At 33.6% G+C, this 17,209-nt stretch overlaps 1 protein-coding gene across 2 annotated transcripts in view; it reads left to right on the top strand.

The window, feature by feature from the left end:
* Positions 1-16,989, top strand: part of LOC128015889 (metabotropic glutamate receptor 4-like) — a 159,181-nt gene extending 142,192 nt beyond the window's left edge. Inside the window, exons 10-12 of one of the 2 annotated variants that reach the window (XM_052600114.1) lie at positions 3,895-4,144; positions 13,739-13,771; positions 15,642-16,989. In XM_052600114.1, the coding sequence (XP_052456074.1) occupies positions 3,895-4,144; positions 13,739-13,758 (270 nt within the window). In that variant the 3' untranslated portion in view covers positions 13,759-13,771; positions 15,642-16,989. The remainder of the gene's footprint in view (positions 1-3,894; positions 4,145-13,738; positions 13,772-15,641) is intronic. The other variant, XM_052600111.1, reaches the window with a different exon arrangement.
* The last annotated feature ends 220 nt before the right edge of the window (positions 16,990-17,209 follow it).

The following is a 17,209-nucleotide window of genomic DNA, read 5'->3' as shown; positions in this document are numbered from 1 at the left end:
GTGAAAAGCTGAATATTTCAATTTGCACACACAGACAATAATCAAAATACCCTTGTTTTGAATTGGAAGTTGCACATTAATAGCTACAAATGTGTAAAATCACATTCACACAAAGAAAATGATAGACACAGATGTTCACGACATATTTACTTTTGCACTTTATTTCAGTTTCACTGCATCATGTCAAGTTGTCACAACCTCTCATATCTGACAGTACAAGTTCTATTCTTTTTGAAGTACTCCTGTTGCAAAACTCACTTGTGTACTTGTAAATGCAGATGTGAGAGAGCAGAGCTGGGGGCGGGGCTTTTGTGTGAATGAAGACATTTTATTGGTCGATGCCTGACTAATGAACAATGCCAGCCATCGCGACTTGCCAATAAAGATGTTTTTTATGTAGCAGTTATTTGTAAAACACTGAAAACTATTTTCACTGTATATCGTTAGCTTTGACAAGATTTTAAGACACTAGATTCATCTTGTCATTCAGGAATTATATGGTAAACAAATAATACAACATCTTTCATATGTATATCCCAATGCATATCGCTATATCAGAGTTGCAACATAACTGTTGTTTTTATTATTTTTATGTTTTGTAAAAATAATTTAAACTTGTTTACTGGGTTAAATTCCTAATTTGCTTGTCAGTAATGAACCTTTTTAAATGCAAAATAAAAAAAATCTAACTTATAAAAATTGGGTGTTTGATAATGTCTAAATGTACATTAAAAACCAAAACCTAAAAAATAAGCAGTTTTGACCAGAGTAGAGCTAAATACATGTATTTATTAATCCATACAATGGCATTACATATGAATATTATCTTTCTGGCCTCCAAATGCCTCTAATTTGTCTCTTTGCATTGGAATTTAAAAACATTTTCTCTATTTTAACCCTAAATACTACACTAATTGTAATATAAGTAATAAGCATATTAGGAAATGTTAAATTCTAAATGTTCATTCATAGATTATTATTATTGCACATATTATTTAGTACCAAAATCTCTTCAAATTAACTAAACAGAACTGAGCTAAAATGAAGTAGAGTTATTTTATTTGTTAAAAGTTACACTTAAGATGTTTGGTCACATTTGACTGCCAAGGAGTATGAGAACATATTGGACTTGGACTTGGACTTGTACTGCCAGATCTGAGAGGTTCGTAAGTGCCGACTTGACGTTGTGTAGCAAAAGTGAATTAAGGAAAGAGAAAAAGTAAATATGTTGTAACATTTGTGTATGTCACAGGTGTTTTGATAATTGTCAATGTATGCAAATTGTAAGATTAATCTTTTCACATCAGAGCTGTGAGTAAAAATGTAAACTTACAAATATGAATGTACAAGTTCTCAAATTCAGATCAACAAGCTCTCAAGTTTTGAAACTGTTTTACCTTCATATGATCCCATAATTTTCTGTCCTCTGTCAACTATGCTTTTAAAGTACTGTATTTAACTATAGAAAATTTGAGTGGTGCTTAAATTCTCCAGGACAGAAGTAGGGTGTTGTGGACGGTTGCCTTGTTATTGCTAAGGTGTTCTGATTGGTTATTGTGTGGTTGCTTGGGTATTCTTGGTGATTGCTATGCAATTGCTCTCTAGCCCAAGTTAAATGTAATTCTGTTTTATTTAAAGCATGAAAACTAATGCAACAATTCTTGTCTGACTGACAGGTGGCTACTTTGCATGCCAGTGTACATGCATGCTCTGTAATCAGCCCTGTACACATGAAAAGTAAAATGTACTTCTTGGTTAAAAAGTTAGTTTATCGTGTTTATGTTAATTTATGTATTTATTTGTTTATTGTAATTTTTGCTTTTGTTTTCTAAAATATTTATATTGATATTTAATTTATTTTTATTTCAGTTTTAATTTGAGTCATTTTAGTTAATTTAGCAAATTAAATGGATAGTTCACCCAAAAATGTAAATTAGATGTTTATCTGCTTACCCCAGGGCATCCAAGATGTAGGCTACTTTGTTTCTTCAGTAGAGCACAAATTAAGTTTACATTTTTTGCAGTCTCTCAGCCATACAATGAATGGCAAATGGTAACAGAATCTACAGTAAAAAAAAAAAAAAAAACATGCACAGACAAATCCATATTACACCCTGTGGCTCGTGACGATACATTAATGTGTGAAGACACAAAATGTTCGGCATTCTTCTTTTTCTTCTTGCATTTGATATATTTGTGAAATATTTGAATACATTTGGATAAATAAATTAATAAACTTTTAATTAAATTAATAGAAAAAGATAACTTGATACAAGCTAAATATTTTCAGCTGTTATTTTAATCACTACATTTGGCTTTTGTGTAATGATTATATGATTAAATTACACAATTACACAATTAATGATAAAATTATTTAATTGTGGAAACAACCTAGTTGAGACAACTGAAAAACTGTTTTTTAAAGATATTGTACTATATTTCATATATATTTCAATGGCACACTTTAGGATTGTCTAAGGGCCAGTGCTGGGAGGTAGCCATCTGTCTCTTCTTCGAGAAGAGCCCCAGCACAGCTGATGTGGTCCTAACCCTTCCTGTCAACTTGTGCTGAGACTGCTTTCCAGTCAGTCCCTCTGGATGGAGATCACAGCAGTGAGTCATAGTTAATCACAGCACACAGAGGAGCCAGAGACGAGGTCACGTCCACCAGAGCCAAAACACGCAGCAGCAGCATTCTAAAGCAACAGCAGGGGGTTCGCTGCAGTGCCATGGAGTGGCTTGAGCCATTAGTGCTGGTGTGTGTGTGTGTGTGTGTGTGTGTGTGTGTGTGTGTGTGCGTGTGTGTGTGTGTGTGTGTGTGTGTGTGTGTGTGTGTGTGTGTGTGTGTCACTGAAAACATATCACAAACAGAGTCGTTACAAGTGCTTGGTTAAAAATAATAATTGACCTTTCATTGTTTAGGTAAAAGTGTGTGTGTGTGTGCGTGCGTGCGTGCGTGTGTGTGTGCGTGTGTGTGTGCGTGTGTGTGTATTATATATTTTCTGTTTCCACTAAAATATTTGTTAAAGTAGTAATTTGTCATGTTTTGTAATTTACTTTTTTTTTTTTACATATGTCCATATATTTTTATGTATTATTTTGTTTTGTTTTTTTCTTTTAAGTTTTTTTTCTTTTAAGTTATTTTAGTACTTAAACTAAATGAAAATAAGAAATTGACAACTAGCTCAAAGTTTCAGAGAATACATTAACGTAATTTTTGTTTTAGTCAACTATAATGGTTCTCACACTTCATAATCTCAGCAAATGCTGTACGTATGCCAATTATATCATGAATTCTGTGTATTCTGTTCTGACACTCTAGTTATTTGCATATCATGCAGTAGAGAATTATGCATGTTTGAATGTGGTGATGGTGTTTGATGCTTTGGGCATTTTTAGTCACAAGGTTATGACTCTTTCGAAACATGACATATTGACGGTGTCAGTTAGATAAGGGTTTATTATGTCAACCAGCCCTCATGAGACGAATGTCCCAGGTCACGTGAACAAGTCTTCATTGTTGCATAATACACTCCCAAAAGGACCCCGCTGTGAAGCAGGCAGCTATTGTGTCATCCTGAAAGGGTTTAAGATTGTGATAATGACCTGTATTATCCTTTACCTACCAAATAAGTAAATAAATGGACTTAAAATATTGTTTTCAGTGAAAATGATTTGATTATGTTTGAAGAAATAGACTGTGGTGTGATATAGAACTAGCACGCTGCTGGGTATTTGGTTGCCCAGGGCAACAGCAAAATATACAGTTTCATTATACTCAAATATTTGGCCACAGAAAGCAGTGATTGACCAATTACGACCCAGTATGGTGTGTAGTAATTGCTTTGTTCTCAGTGATTTCTAATTTTCATGTGCTGTGATTTTGTTTCACAGATGTACATACAAACGACCACACTGACCATCTCGGTGAGTCTGAGCGCGTCTGTGTCTCTGGGGATGCTCTACATGCCAAAAGTCTATGTGGTGCTCTTCCATCCTGAGCAGAATGTGGCCAAACGCAACACTCGCAGCCTGAAAGCTGTGGTCACTGCCGCCACCATGTCTAACAAGTTCAACCCTAAGGCCAGCCTGCGGCCCAACGGAGAAGCCAAGTCAGAGCTGTGTGAAAACCTGGAAACTCAGGGTGAGTAGGTTTGAGGACAAACATTTTATTGTTATTGACACTGATTTTTATACTTCCATAAACTTGTTATTGTAATCTTTAAAAATTCAATTCATCATCATTTCTTTGCTTACTTAAACGGATCTGAATTTGGAGACAATTGCAAAACTGAGCCTCAGCAGCCTGGATGCAGTTGCTTTATTATTATTTATTTGACTATATATTGCCATATGGTCATTTTTCAAATAAGATCAGATCGACGATACACAATATTATCGTGCATGGGTGGAGGAAGAGAGAGACTCTTTGTTCTTGTCATAGCATAACTGTTTGGTGTTTTAAACCACGTAGGTGTCCAAGAGAGAGCCTATGGAATCACCAAGAATATAACAAATATACAGTACTTTCAAACCTACTGATAAACTAATGTTAAATATAAAAATACTGTATTTAAAACAGCTAGTTCATATATAGTCGGACGCAACTGTCATATTGTGCGTCCTGTGACAAATCTGCCGCATCTGCGCACGGAAGTTATCAATCTAAATGTCAACAGTGAAAATCAATAATGTCATTTGAACATTTTAACACTAATATTGGACATAAACCAACATGTTAAATATAAAGTATGCTATTCAAAACAGGTAAGTTCATATATTTGGAGTAAAGTTGAATTGAACTGATGCATCAGTCATACAGTGCTCCGGACAACACGCTGCATGACGTGACCGACACACCACCACAGAAACATGAATGAGATGCATACTAACATAACTGTGGCATTAAACTCAGTTAGTGAGGGCTCGTTTAAAATATTGCACATATATAGGCCATTCAGAATACTGGTACTTGTTAAAGTGCAATGAAATACCTTATATCTGCAGATGATTTACGTCTGTTTGTGGACTGAGACTTCACAGGCTACATAAGCCTCATTTGTGCGAAATGCGGTGCTGAAGTGAAATAGCTGGGCAGTTTGATAGCTGAATTATAATAGGCCACCTCATAACCTGTGGGTCGGGTTGGGGCAGGTAAGAAAATTTTTGTTTAGTTGCGGGGTGGGCCAGATATTTTCATAAAAGCAGGACCTGCGGGTTGGAAAAAAACCCTGACCCGCGCATAACTCATGTACATGTATATATTTAATGAAGATATTTAATGGTTTCAGTGTGATGATCTTAACAAGACGACATCTAATCATCTGGCTCACTTTGCGAAAGGTTATTTTGATTTTCATTATGTTCGAATTAACCATTTGGCATCAGATATGGGCTAGGCAGTGTGGTTTTTAAACTATCACGAGGAAATCAGTTGAATCTGTACAAAAGTCCTTATCAAAACCCATCTCCTGCTAATTTAAATATCATTAAAACACAGCAGCTGATAAACCGGCTTTGTAATACAGCAGTAAATAAAAGCCTGCTGCCTCAGCAGAAATAACTCTCATTGTAGAACAGAAGCAAATCTGTAGCTTTCAGAAACGAAAGGCTGAGTCTTATTTCACATTATATTACTCATTAAGGTCCTGATTTAGCAAGATCCCAAATAAAATATACTAACTGGCTTGTGCAGTCTATCAAATTGTATGTGTGCATTATTGGTATAGACTAACACAAATACACACACATGCACTTGTTTCATTTTGTATATTTAGGTTTTCAATTTCAATTTTATGTTGTGGTTTGTTTCGATCTTGCAAAAAAGTTTACATTTTGTATTTTTAAATACTTCTAATTTAGATGCAGGACCCGGAAAGGTACTGTTTTGCAGAGTAGTATGTGTTTTATGTGTTTTAAGTTTGAATATGACAACATACACTGTATGTTACATTCAGATTTTGTGCTTTTAATATAATGTGGTATTCATTTGCACACAGTTACTTTCTCTGGTTTTTACCAAGGGTGATAAATCACTTTGCAAGTCCTATTTAATTAATTTGCATTGAAGCTACCCTTCATTTTGCATGCTCCCAAAATATATTAATTAAGATATATCTGCTAAAACAGAGAACAGGCGCTGTGATCTGGTGCTATATCTGGAATACAGAATCCTCAGTAGACACAAGAGATTTTATTTATTTATTTATTTGTTATTTTTTTGCATGTGCCATCTGGTTTGCATGTTTTATATGCACAAATCTTTAGTACATCACAAACTAAAAGTGTGCGTCACTGCTTATGTGAATGTGATTAGACAGTACAGCAGACTTGAGACCTCATCAATTGTGCCTTGATACCTCAGATTGCCTTTTAGTCTTTTTTTTTTTTTTTTTTTTCAAATAGCCTCTAACATTAGCATCTTCATTACCTTAATCTGTGATGTGATGTCAAATGCAACAGACAGGGAAAAATAAAAATGCTAATATAAATCCATTTCAACCTTTCAGTAGACATAGTAAGATATCTACTGTTAGCGATGAACCAAAATTGATTTAACACCTGTAAATGAAAAGTCTCATTAGACCAAAATGAAAGTTACCAAAATGAAAGTTTTCATTAAGCCAATTTTTTTTTTTTTTTTTTAACATTTGCCAGCAGAATTAAATTTGTACTCTAATTTGCTGTCGAAATATAAATATTTAAATGGTGGCTGTAATAAAAACTAGTTTTCATGACGGATTTTTTCAAACATTCATTCAAAACAAGACAACAGGTTGAGTAAAATATGATGAATATGTAACAAAGTAGCAAATTGCTCATTGAATGGCTTTCCTGAGATAATAACAAAATTACACGACATTGTTTACAAGCTGATTTATTGATTTCCTGATACTACTTGAGTGATTACTTGAGACATGATACATTTCTGTAAGTTGTACTGTTTCTTTCAACAGAACTTCTGATGTTCATTCATGCTTATTTTGTGCTACGGTATAATTAATAGTAAAGGGGAAGAGATCATTGTTTCACATGCTGCTTGAGGTGCTACAGCAATCTGTCACGCAACATTACAGAGTGCCAAAACCACATGTATTGTTTGTTTTTTGGATAACATTTACATAATTTGAAAGGTGACATTGTATAATCCATATCATTATCATTTAAAAACGGAAAATCTATATTGTTAATCTAGCTCTATCGTGCACACAGGTGACATATTCACCTGTTGTAGTCTGTATTGCATGAACAAAATAAACTTGCCATGGAAGTCAACGATTTCAGCCTGAACAGAAAATGCTGTTTTGCTCAAATTTTTGTTGATGCCATTTTGGTGCATCACTGTCTACTATAATACAGTCAAATATCTGCGCTTCATATGTTGTTTACAAAAAGCTTTTTTTCACTAGAATACACAGATCATGTTGAATTGTCGTCAGTGAAGAAACTTATTGTTTATTTGCAGGCAGATGGTGTCACATCTACTATCAGGGGCTAACAGGGTCATGCAACCAACTATACTTACCCTTGGATGTGGGCCATGTTGTTTCATGCAAGCTGAAAAAAGCATGTCCAGATGCATATATAAAAAGTCCACAAGAAAAAAAGTGTCCAGGCAGAGAAAAACACAAAGAATGTTAAAATTCATAATGATCTGAACTGAATATGACATTGCCTAAGATATACCCACATGGAAAGAACCTATATGTGGATATATGTGCATATATGAAACCTATATGCAGTGTATATGCACATATATGATAATATATATGCTGCATATATACTCCATATATGTGTATATATGCCACATATAGGCAAAATTGAGGTGCATATATGTGCATATACAGGATTTTGCTTCTTCATATCCACATATAAGCCCTATACATACAAGATATATCTTCTATATAGCTAATGGCAGGATCTGGTCATTTTGTAGCTCACATCTCATTTTTGACTGTCATACATGATGCCTAGCTCATATTTTTTGTTTTTTGTGTACATATAATATAGGAAAACGGTCAATTTTATATATGTCACATATATTAAAAACCTATATCAAAACCTATATTGAAACATATATGTTTATATAGGTTTTTTCCATGTGGGTATCTCTACATTGATTAGTTTGGGAAATAAAGTATCATGTTTATCAGATTCAAAGTTTCATGTTAGATTAGGAAGGCACAAATTAACTGCCTCCATTACATTGCATCTGGCATTCACAGCAACGCACATCCTCTCTGCTTTCATTATGATGCATTTTATATTCATTTTGCAGTGTAGCAATATCCAGTAAATCTTGTTGTGGGTTGTAATAACAAAATAGCTCTGAATTAAGGGAGATGTCCAGATAAATGTTTTGAAAGCAGAATTAAATTTGTTTAATGAATGTTGCTACATAGATGAAAATTCGCCCAATTAAGCATGACTAGTTAGAGCACAGTTTTCAGCAAATATTTACCACCAAATGCATGACTGTACTGGACTACCACCAGCCCCAGTGTGCACTTCATCTGCTCACTTTTCGTGTACATATTCAGCAGCTCTGTATATCACCACTTTGAATTCACTGCAGTGGAACTATGTGCTTTTTTAAATGAGGTGTAAGAGTCAGTGACTACATTAGCATGTGCCCTTTTGAAAGATCCTACTAGAGTTAACACAAGCAGGTTTTTTTTTTTTTTTTTTTTAAAGCAAATGCAAGCCAACAGATAACTCAAGCTCCATAACTCACGGATGTCTAACATTTCACTAATGCATTAAAGGGGAAACAGGATCTCCTTGTTGATTCTAATTGATTCTAATCTTCTTTTAAGACTTAAATTGCATTAAGTTAAAGTGTCTGTTAAGTGTCTTAATGTAGCGTAATGTGATAGAAACGTTGCTATAAAGTGTTACAATTACTTCTAAGTGAATTACATGACAATGAATTATTATGTAGCTCCTAATTGTATTTCCTAGTCAAGCAAGGACTCATCTCTCTGTGCCGTTATATGCCGTAATCGTCATTATATTATTAAATTGTGTGCTACAATAACACAGTATAGTATAGTTGAATATATCATTAGACTTTGTGAACATTATTGACCAAATAATTACCAGGAGGAAACTTAGTTTTGTCAATGGTATCTGGATTGTGAATGTCAAAAACCATGTGAAAGATGGCGGGGAGAAAATCTCCAATAGATTTCAAATCTCTAGCAGTGTTTTTTTTTTATTGATTATTTTATTGATTAATATAAATCTAAAGCGGTTAAAGAAATTAGTCTATTAAAATCACTGGACTATAGATTTTTTTATATAAATATATAGTCCAGTGATTTTAATAATTTTTTTCGAACAATTTTATTACACGGATGATTTAGTTATGAATTTACACACACAGAATAATGTAAAGAATTTGCATAACTAACTCATATAGGTAATGTATAAAATGGATAGAATATATATTCACTTGCACTTATCCACTGTTACAAATGAAAAAAAGTAGTATACACTGTCGTTCACAAGAAATTTGTTTTGATAAAAACTAATACATTTATTCAGAAATGATATGTTAAAAGTATCAAAATTGATTACATTTACATTGTTATATATATATATATATATAGATAGATAGATAGATAGATAGATAGATAGATAGATAGATAGATAGATAGATAGACAGACAGATAGATAGATAGATAGATAGATAGATAGATAGATAGATAGATAGATAGATAGATAGATAGATAGATAGATAGATAGATAGATAGATAGATATAGATATATATTATAAATGCTGTTCTTTTGAAATTTATTTTAGTATATTAGCAAAACAGCATAATAGAATGATTTCTCAAGGATCGTGTGACACTGAAACCTGGAATAATGGAGTTGAAAATTCAGCTTCGCTTTACAGAAATACATTTCAAAATAAATTAAAATAGAAGACTTTCGATTGTAATAATCTTTTTCTTTCTTTCTTTCTTTCTTTCTTGATCAAATAAATGCAGCCTTGTGGAGAATAAGAGACTTCTTTCTGTACAATGCTGTACATTTAAAACATCTTGCTGACCCCAAACTTTTGAATGGTAGTGTCTATTTTAATTTTGCTATTTCCATATTTGTAGAAGCATTCCCAGGTATACTTGAAGGCAACATAAAACACTAAAATAATCCTAAATCACAATTATTTTCAATAAATGAAGTATTGTTTTAAAAAATATTTTAAAGAGCTGGTTCCATTAGCACTGAGTCTAATCTGGGTCTAATTCTGCGTAAATATTCAATAATAAAATAATTTTAGGCTTTCGCACAATTTTAATTTAAATGTTTAATTTTAATTATTCATGCAGCCTAAAAAGACAGCATGCAACCCATGACGAAATACTGTGTAACATGCAACAGTGCATTCTTTTAAGGTGATGAGTCTTTAACGAAGGCAACACAACATATTTCCCACCCATTGCTTTTTCACAATTTTTAAGGCTTTTTTTTACAGCGGGTGTCTAGAACGTCTTCACAGGCTCACATTTACCACATATGTGATGGTGTTCACTCGGCCTATTCTGAAGCACTTAAAGTCACACTTCTGAATTCACACTTGTTGTCATCTCATAGGAGTTTTACTGCCTCTAGTCTTCATTTCTTTTGGAAGCTGCAGTGATACTTATTAATACGTATTTCACGTCTCACAATAAAAATGCCCCCAGGTACTTTTTTTGTGATGAGACCAGGTAGGGGAAAAAAAACAATCAAGATAAAGACAAGACATGTTTAATGTAGCTATTCTTATAGTGTCAGGCAGCGCCTATATATGGCATATTATTCACAGTCATAGTGAGATGCACTCCATTAGAGTATCTACAAAAGACTTGGCAAGAAGTTTTATCACTGATATGAAAGACACTTTTGGACACAAAGTAACAGACCATCTTTGATATCATTGCAATGCAGAACGTGTATATGTTTAGTGATGCATATAAACAAGATCAAAATGTAATGCATTTGTGATGTTGCCTACAAAGATCATAGAAACTTGCCAAAGAATGAGAATGACAAGTTGATCAAACTACATTGCATTATATCAACATCAATAGGTTTTCTCATGTGTCCTGTGAGGAAAAGAGTTTTGCTCTTGCTCTTTGCGAATTGTAAATGTGATCAGTTATAATACGAGTGAGTGGGTCACCTTGTTGGTCTCCTTGAAATAGTCTCTCGACATCATAATCAAGCATGAACTATACTGATTAATTGTTTGTTGAATTGAAAACCGCAATATCGTATTTTGTTGCCTTGATAAGAGTGTTTTCTGTACAATGACTTAATCACTGTCTACTTTATGTACACTGAAGAATATTGTTGTAAAAACAGTTTTCACTCAGAAATTGCAAGTAAATTCCACAAACAGTTAGAAAGAAATGGTAAGAAACCTTGAAATGAACATGAAATTTTAGGTTAGTAAAACTGAAACGATTCAATTATGTTTATTTAAAACTTAGAAAAAACAATGTTCATTTAATTTACTATGTGTTGAAGGGACAGTTTACCCTCAAGTTGTTCCAAGCCTGTATGAGTGTCTTCTGTTGAACATAATAGAAGAATGCTAACCATACACCCATTTTTGGGTGGACTATCCCTTTAATGTGATCAAGCTGTCTGAAAATGATTATGCTTCAAATTCCTTCAATCTTTAATACTTATCTCTATTAGCTGATCCACAAATCTAAAATTAATAATTATTTGCTAGGCTTTGTTTTTTTTTTTTATTTATTTATTTAGGTTTAGTTAATGTATGCAGCATATTCCTTCAGGCTACCTTTTAATGACAATTACATTTGTAATGCCTCCTGACAATTTCTTTGCAAGGTTGTTTAATTTCAGGGAAGATTGAGGCAGAGAGAAAGCACCTCCTCATATCCAAGTTTAATGGGCCTTAAGGCCAAATGGGCACAGAAACATATAAATCTGTGTTTGCAATGGGTGTTCACTCACCATAGAGCTGATCAGTATAAAGATATTAAACTGTAGACTGCGTTCTGTTAACCTGGCTTTGTCCTCTTGTAGCATATTGCTAGATTTTTCGATTTAACTGCTCAGTTTTTTCATTTAAATAAATAAATGGTACTCATGAAAAATACAAAAACATAAAATCCTGGGATGTGTTTGAAGAGTACTGTCCCTTTAAGAGAGTGTTGGTTTTAGTCACTGTGTGCATGTTATGATAGCTGAGCTGAGCTGAATGCGCTCATGCATTAAAAAAATTTCATAATGTTACTTTGAAATGCGTTATAAACTTATTTAAGCACCAACTTATGATTGTTCATTTATCTGTCTGTACTCTCGTAAAACACCAAACCCAACATTCAATTTCCAGTGGTTATAACTCTTAACTGTTTTTCAAGGACTATCTAAAATCCCAGAGCATGTTTAAGCATTGTTTGTTTACAGTTGTTTACAGTACAGAGTGCAAATAGCAAAATCATTTCCTGGATGATTTCCCCTAAAAGTGATTTAAGCCTAGTCTTTATTATGTTGTGATGCATAAATTTGCTTCTAGCATAAAAACTATCAGATTTCATGTATAAAAAAATTATATTGTAAAACTTTACAATAAGATTTCATGAACTAACGATGAACAATACCTCTACAGCATTTATTAATCTTAAAATAATGTTCCTTTCTACATTTTCTAATACATTTTTAAAATCAAATGTAGCATCTGTTAACATTAGTTACTAATATTAACTATTCATAATAAATATATATTTAAAAAATGAATTATCATTAACAAAAGTTAATATGCTGGAAAAATATTGCTAATGCTAATGAATGCATTGTTAGCAGTGTTAACAAATAAGACCTTACTCTAAAGTGCTACCAGTAATATTTTACAACATTTTGTTTTAAATAAGACTGCACTGCAGCTAATATATTGCTATATGACTTTTATCCTAAATTATTTAGCACGATTGATATTTACAGTGGCATGTTACTGAGCCTTGCAAATGCATTCACAACCTTCGAAAATCCTACATTGAAATATACTTTTTAGTGACATTTTTATTTTAAAAGTCTAACTCAAGTTTATTTTTATATAACTTTGTTGTGTTAGGAAACTTCATAGAAGAGATAAAATACTGAAATGAGCTTTTTGCATACGCGGTCCTTGAATCGCAGATGATCCCAATATACACAGATGGAAAACAATTGCCCTGATGAGGATACAATCACCTCACAATTGTGCTCTGCTTGTGGATCCTTGAAATAACAACCACATTATCTGGATTTTTTAAATGTATCCCTACAGTAAAGGGTTCAGCTTGTGGATATAAAGAACATCTTAAAGGTTGAGGTACTTGAATGCGATGCAACCAATAAAGAAAATGCTTAAATTGTTGTAAACATTTCGAATGCAACACTTTAAATTAACATAATGTACATAAAGCTGAAACTTTTCTTTTAAAGAGAGAACTCAGAGTTGTTGAAGAGCATCTGAAAAGAATCATTTAATCCAACTTTAATCAAACATCAAAGTGTGCATTCCGGAAAAAAAAAAAAAAAGTTTTTTTTTTTTTTTCTTCTCTCTCCTTATGGTCATATGATTAAAACATGTTATACTTTCAGTGTGTTTTATTTCAACTTTGTAATAAAAAACTGAAGTCAAGAAGCAGATATCTATCATTTAAATTGTAATTTCTATACAGATGTAAATAAAACCTGTCTAATATATGTAACCGCTCAACCTTTGTTTCAGGATATGTTGATGATAACTAAACAATGAAGACAGGTAAAGACTTTAATTATTGGCCAATGCTTGGCTTACTGTTGGACCTGATTGTTGAATTGAATCGTGTTCCATTTAGCTTTAATGATTAAACTGTGCATATCAATTAGCTTTTATTCCTTTGTGAATACACTGACATTTGTTAAAACTGCTAAAGACACAAAAAGCATGCATGCTGCATTGCTTTGCAAATCACTTGTTTGAACAGGGCTTTGTAGGTGAGAAATACTATACAGGAGAAATCCCTTAAGATAGCAACAAATTTGTTCTTATGCATTTTTCAACCAATAGAAAGTAGGTATGAAAACTTTCAGAACAGTGCATGGCCTAGATTGCATAAACACAAGCACAAATTGGAATAGCAGACTCAAATAGAACAGTATGCTAGAAGAAATCAAGTAACTCCAATGATATTTTATATAGAGGAAAATAATTTAAGTTTGCTTTTTGTGACAATGTCCCTCCCTCTTAGCTGAAATGGAGCTATTTATCTGACTGTACCTATGGGTCAGTGCTCCATATCTCAAGGGAGAGTCCAGACTGAGAACCACACCAGTAGTGTTGGGTCAAATATCACCTCACCTTCCTTATTCCAGCAGCTCTGCATGATTGCATGAGGTAACCATTTGATCTCCATATATCGATGCAATGAGCTTGAATTTTCCATTGACCCTCCTTCTTTGGCAAGGTTATTACACGAATAGCTGTAGACCATGTCACTCACGCAACATTTGTGATTGTTTGCACTATAACGCTATTGCAAAATGGATTATGGGTTTTTGTTAAATGAATGCTTTATTAGCAGACCTGTCACTGTTTGCAGGTATTTGCATGTATTTGAAAGTATTAAACTGTCTTTGTGTCCAAAAGGTGACAATAGTCCCAGTCATATAAACCATACTTTGATAACAAGAAAGACAAGTCTGATATCAAACAAGACATGCTACTTGACGTCTGGCAAATTAATAGCAATATCAAAGGGACCAAAAAAGGACCTAAGAAGAAATAAAACATGAGGTTCTGCGTCAAACCATTCTGCTTTTGATAAAGGTCCTTGTGAATGCTATATGCTGAATAACTTAAGTATTCATATTTAAAGGAATAGTTCACCCAAATGAAAATCCGCTGACAATGTACTCACCCTTAGGCCATCCGGGATGTAGATACATTTGTTTCTTCATCAGAACAAATTTAGCAGATTAAGCATTACATCACTTGCTCACCAATGGATCCTCTGAAGTTAATGGGTGCCATCAGAATGAGATTTCAAATAGCTGATAAAAACTTCACAAATAATCCACAGGTAATGCACTTTACTCCAATCCATCAATAAATGTGTTGTGAAGTGAAATGTTGACACCAAGACATTTATACCTTGAAATGAGTACTCCATCCATAATATTGCTTTCTCCAGCGAAAAAGTCCTGAATCAGGAGAGCAATATGCACAGCACAGATTAAGCATCATTTACAAGTGAAACAGTTCAAAACCATTTTAAACTAATATGTTGAGAAAACAGCAGCAGATGGACTTTTTCATTAGAAGAAGTGTCATTATGGATTAGGGACTCATATTTCGGTTTGAAGTTAAAATCCCTTAATTCTAGAATTCTTTATTACAAACACACAGCTTTTCACTTCACAAGACAGACTGGAGTGATGTGTAATATTTGTAGAATATGTTGTCTGTTTGTTTTTTATCAGCTGTTTGGACTCTTATTATAATGACATCCATTCACTATGAAGGAAATCTCTAAATCTGTTCCAGTGAAGAAAATAAAATTTTTCTCATTTCAAATTTTTTGCAAATTTCCTTTAAGCCCTTCTCCGACTCAAATTATCTGTTTTTTATCACGTTCTTTCTTCCCTTGCAGGACTCAGCCCTAAACAAACGTACATCAGCTACAGCAACCACGCAATCTAGGTAAGTGATAAAAGGCCACTACCGAATCCCAGAAGTGACCCCTGGAAGACAGCATTTCAAGATAAATCACTCTCACGTTATGTCACTTATGGACGTGAGATAGCGGATGGTTGGAAGACCCCTCACAGACATGTTTCCATTAATGAAGCTTATGTGAAGTCACACAGAGAGCATCTTGGGAGGCCGAGACTGTTGAGGCGGTGATGTTGGAATAACGTTCTTACATCCAGACTTTTCCATTACAGCTTGCTCTATCTATTCCAGATGTCATTGTTAAAGTGATACACACTAATTAAGGACAACATGTCAGTGTCTGCTGTTTCAGTGACGCTAACACTATGTGGTGGCTTAAACATAAAAATAAAAAAAGGAAGAAGTAAAAAAAAAAGCATAAAAAAATCATTCAAAGCTTTTTCCTCTTGTTTTCTCCTTGGTGATGACAACAGCAAAGACAGTGTCCATTGTTTACAGATGTTGAGCATGCTGGTTTTGACATCCTGTGCTGTGTTGTTTTTTTTTTTTTTTTTTTTTTTTTCAAAAAATAAATAAAAATAAAATCCTTCTGGAATGCTGTTGAACTATGTTGCTGTATTGTTACCTCACCATGGGCCTTGTGAAACTGTTAAAGATGTACGAAGTGCTCTTTGGAGTAATGTTTGCTTGTGCATATTAAGTACAAACCTTTGAAGAACTCAAATTTGCCCTGTTTTCCAAATTTGCTATAACTGTCACAGTCACCTGTGCAAATCTGAAAACACAATTTAGAAATGGTGTGACGTTTGTCGAATGCTTGAGATATCGGAACCAATATCCAATGGACCAGGATAGTGCGAGTAAGTCACTTTCAAGCAAATACAGCTATCGAAGACTCTTCAATAGAAATTGGAAGAATCACAAACCTCAAATAAATTAATGGTTCCAAGAAGCTCGGATGACAGAGTAGATGGCAGGATCCTGTCTTCATGTCTGGAAATGTCAGGTGATAGAAAGAGACAAGCTGATTTGTCTCTTTAGATGTCAGTGAATTTAAGATTCAGTTCTTATGATTTCTTCTCTCTTCTTTGTTTTCGCACTGTTTGTGCTGCAGAATAAAATGTCTATGTTGAGCGTGATAAATGGCAACTTAATGTGTTTTCCTGATTGCTAATGTTTGCTTTTCATCCTAAAAGAGAAAAAAAAAAAAAACTACGTCAGAAACAGTGCCTGAATTCAAGTATTTGTAAAATAAGACATATGAGGTATGTGAAGCATGTTAATTTTTATACATAAATAATTTCTAATAAAGAAATTTTTCAAAACTCACTGTTTTCTGAAAAATATTTTCATGTTGGCAAAGTGTCTGGTATTTATTTTAGATATGGCTTGGGTACACCGCAATACAGTTGCTAGGTTGTTCTGGGTGGTTGCTAGGGTATTGTTTGGCGTTCACTATGGTATATGTTGTAAATATGTGGGATTTTTTTAACTCGTTTTTCCACTGTCAAGCAAACACCCGAAGGTTGGATTGCTTAGAAAAGT

The sequence above is a fragment of the Carassius gibelio genome, chromosome A6, assembly GCF_023724105.1.
Source record: "Carassius gibelio isolate Cgi1373 ecotype wild population from Czech Republic chromosome A6, carGib1.2-hapl.c, whole genome shotgun sequence".
NCBI lineage: Eukaryota > Metazoa > Chordata > Actinopteri > Cypriniformes > Cyprinidae > Carassius > Carassius gibelio.
Note: the sequence above shows the minus strand (reverse complement) of the source record. Positions and strands in the feature narration are given on the sequence as shown.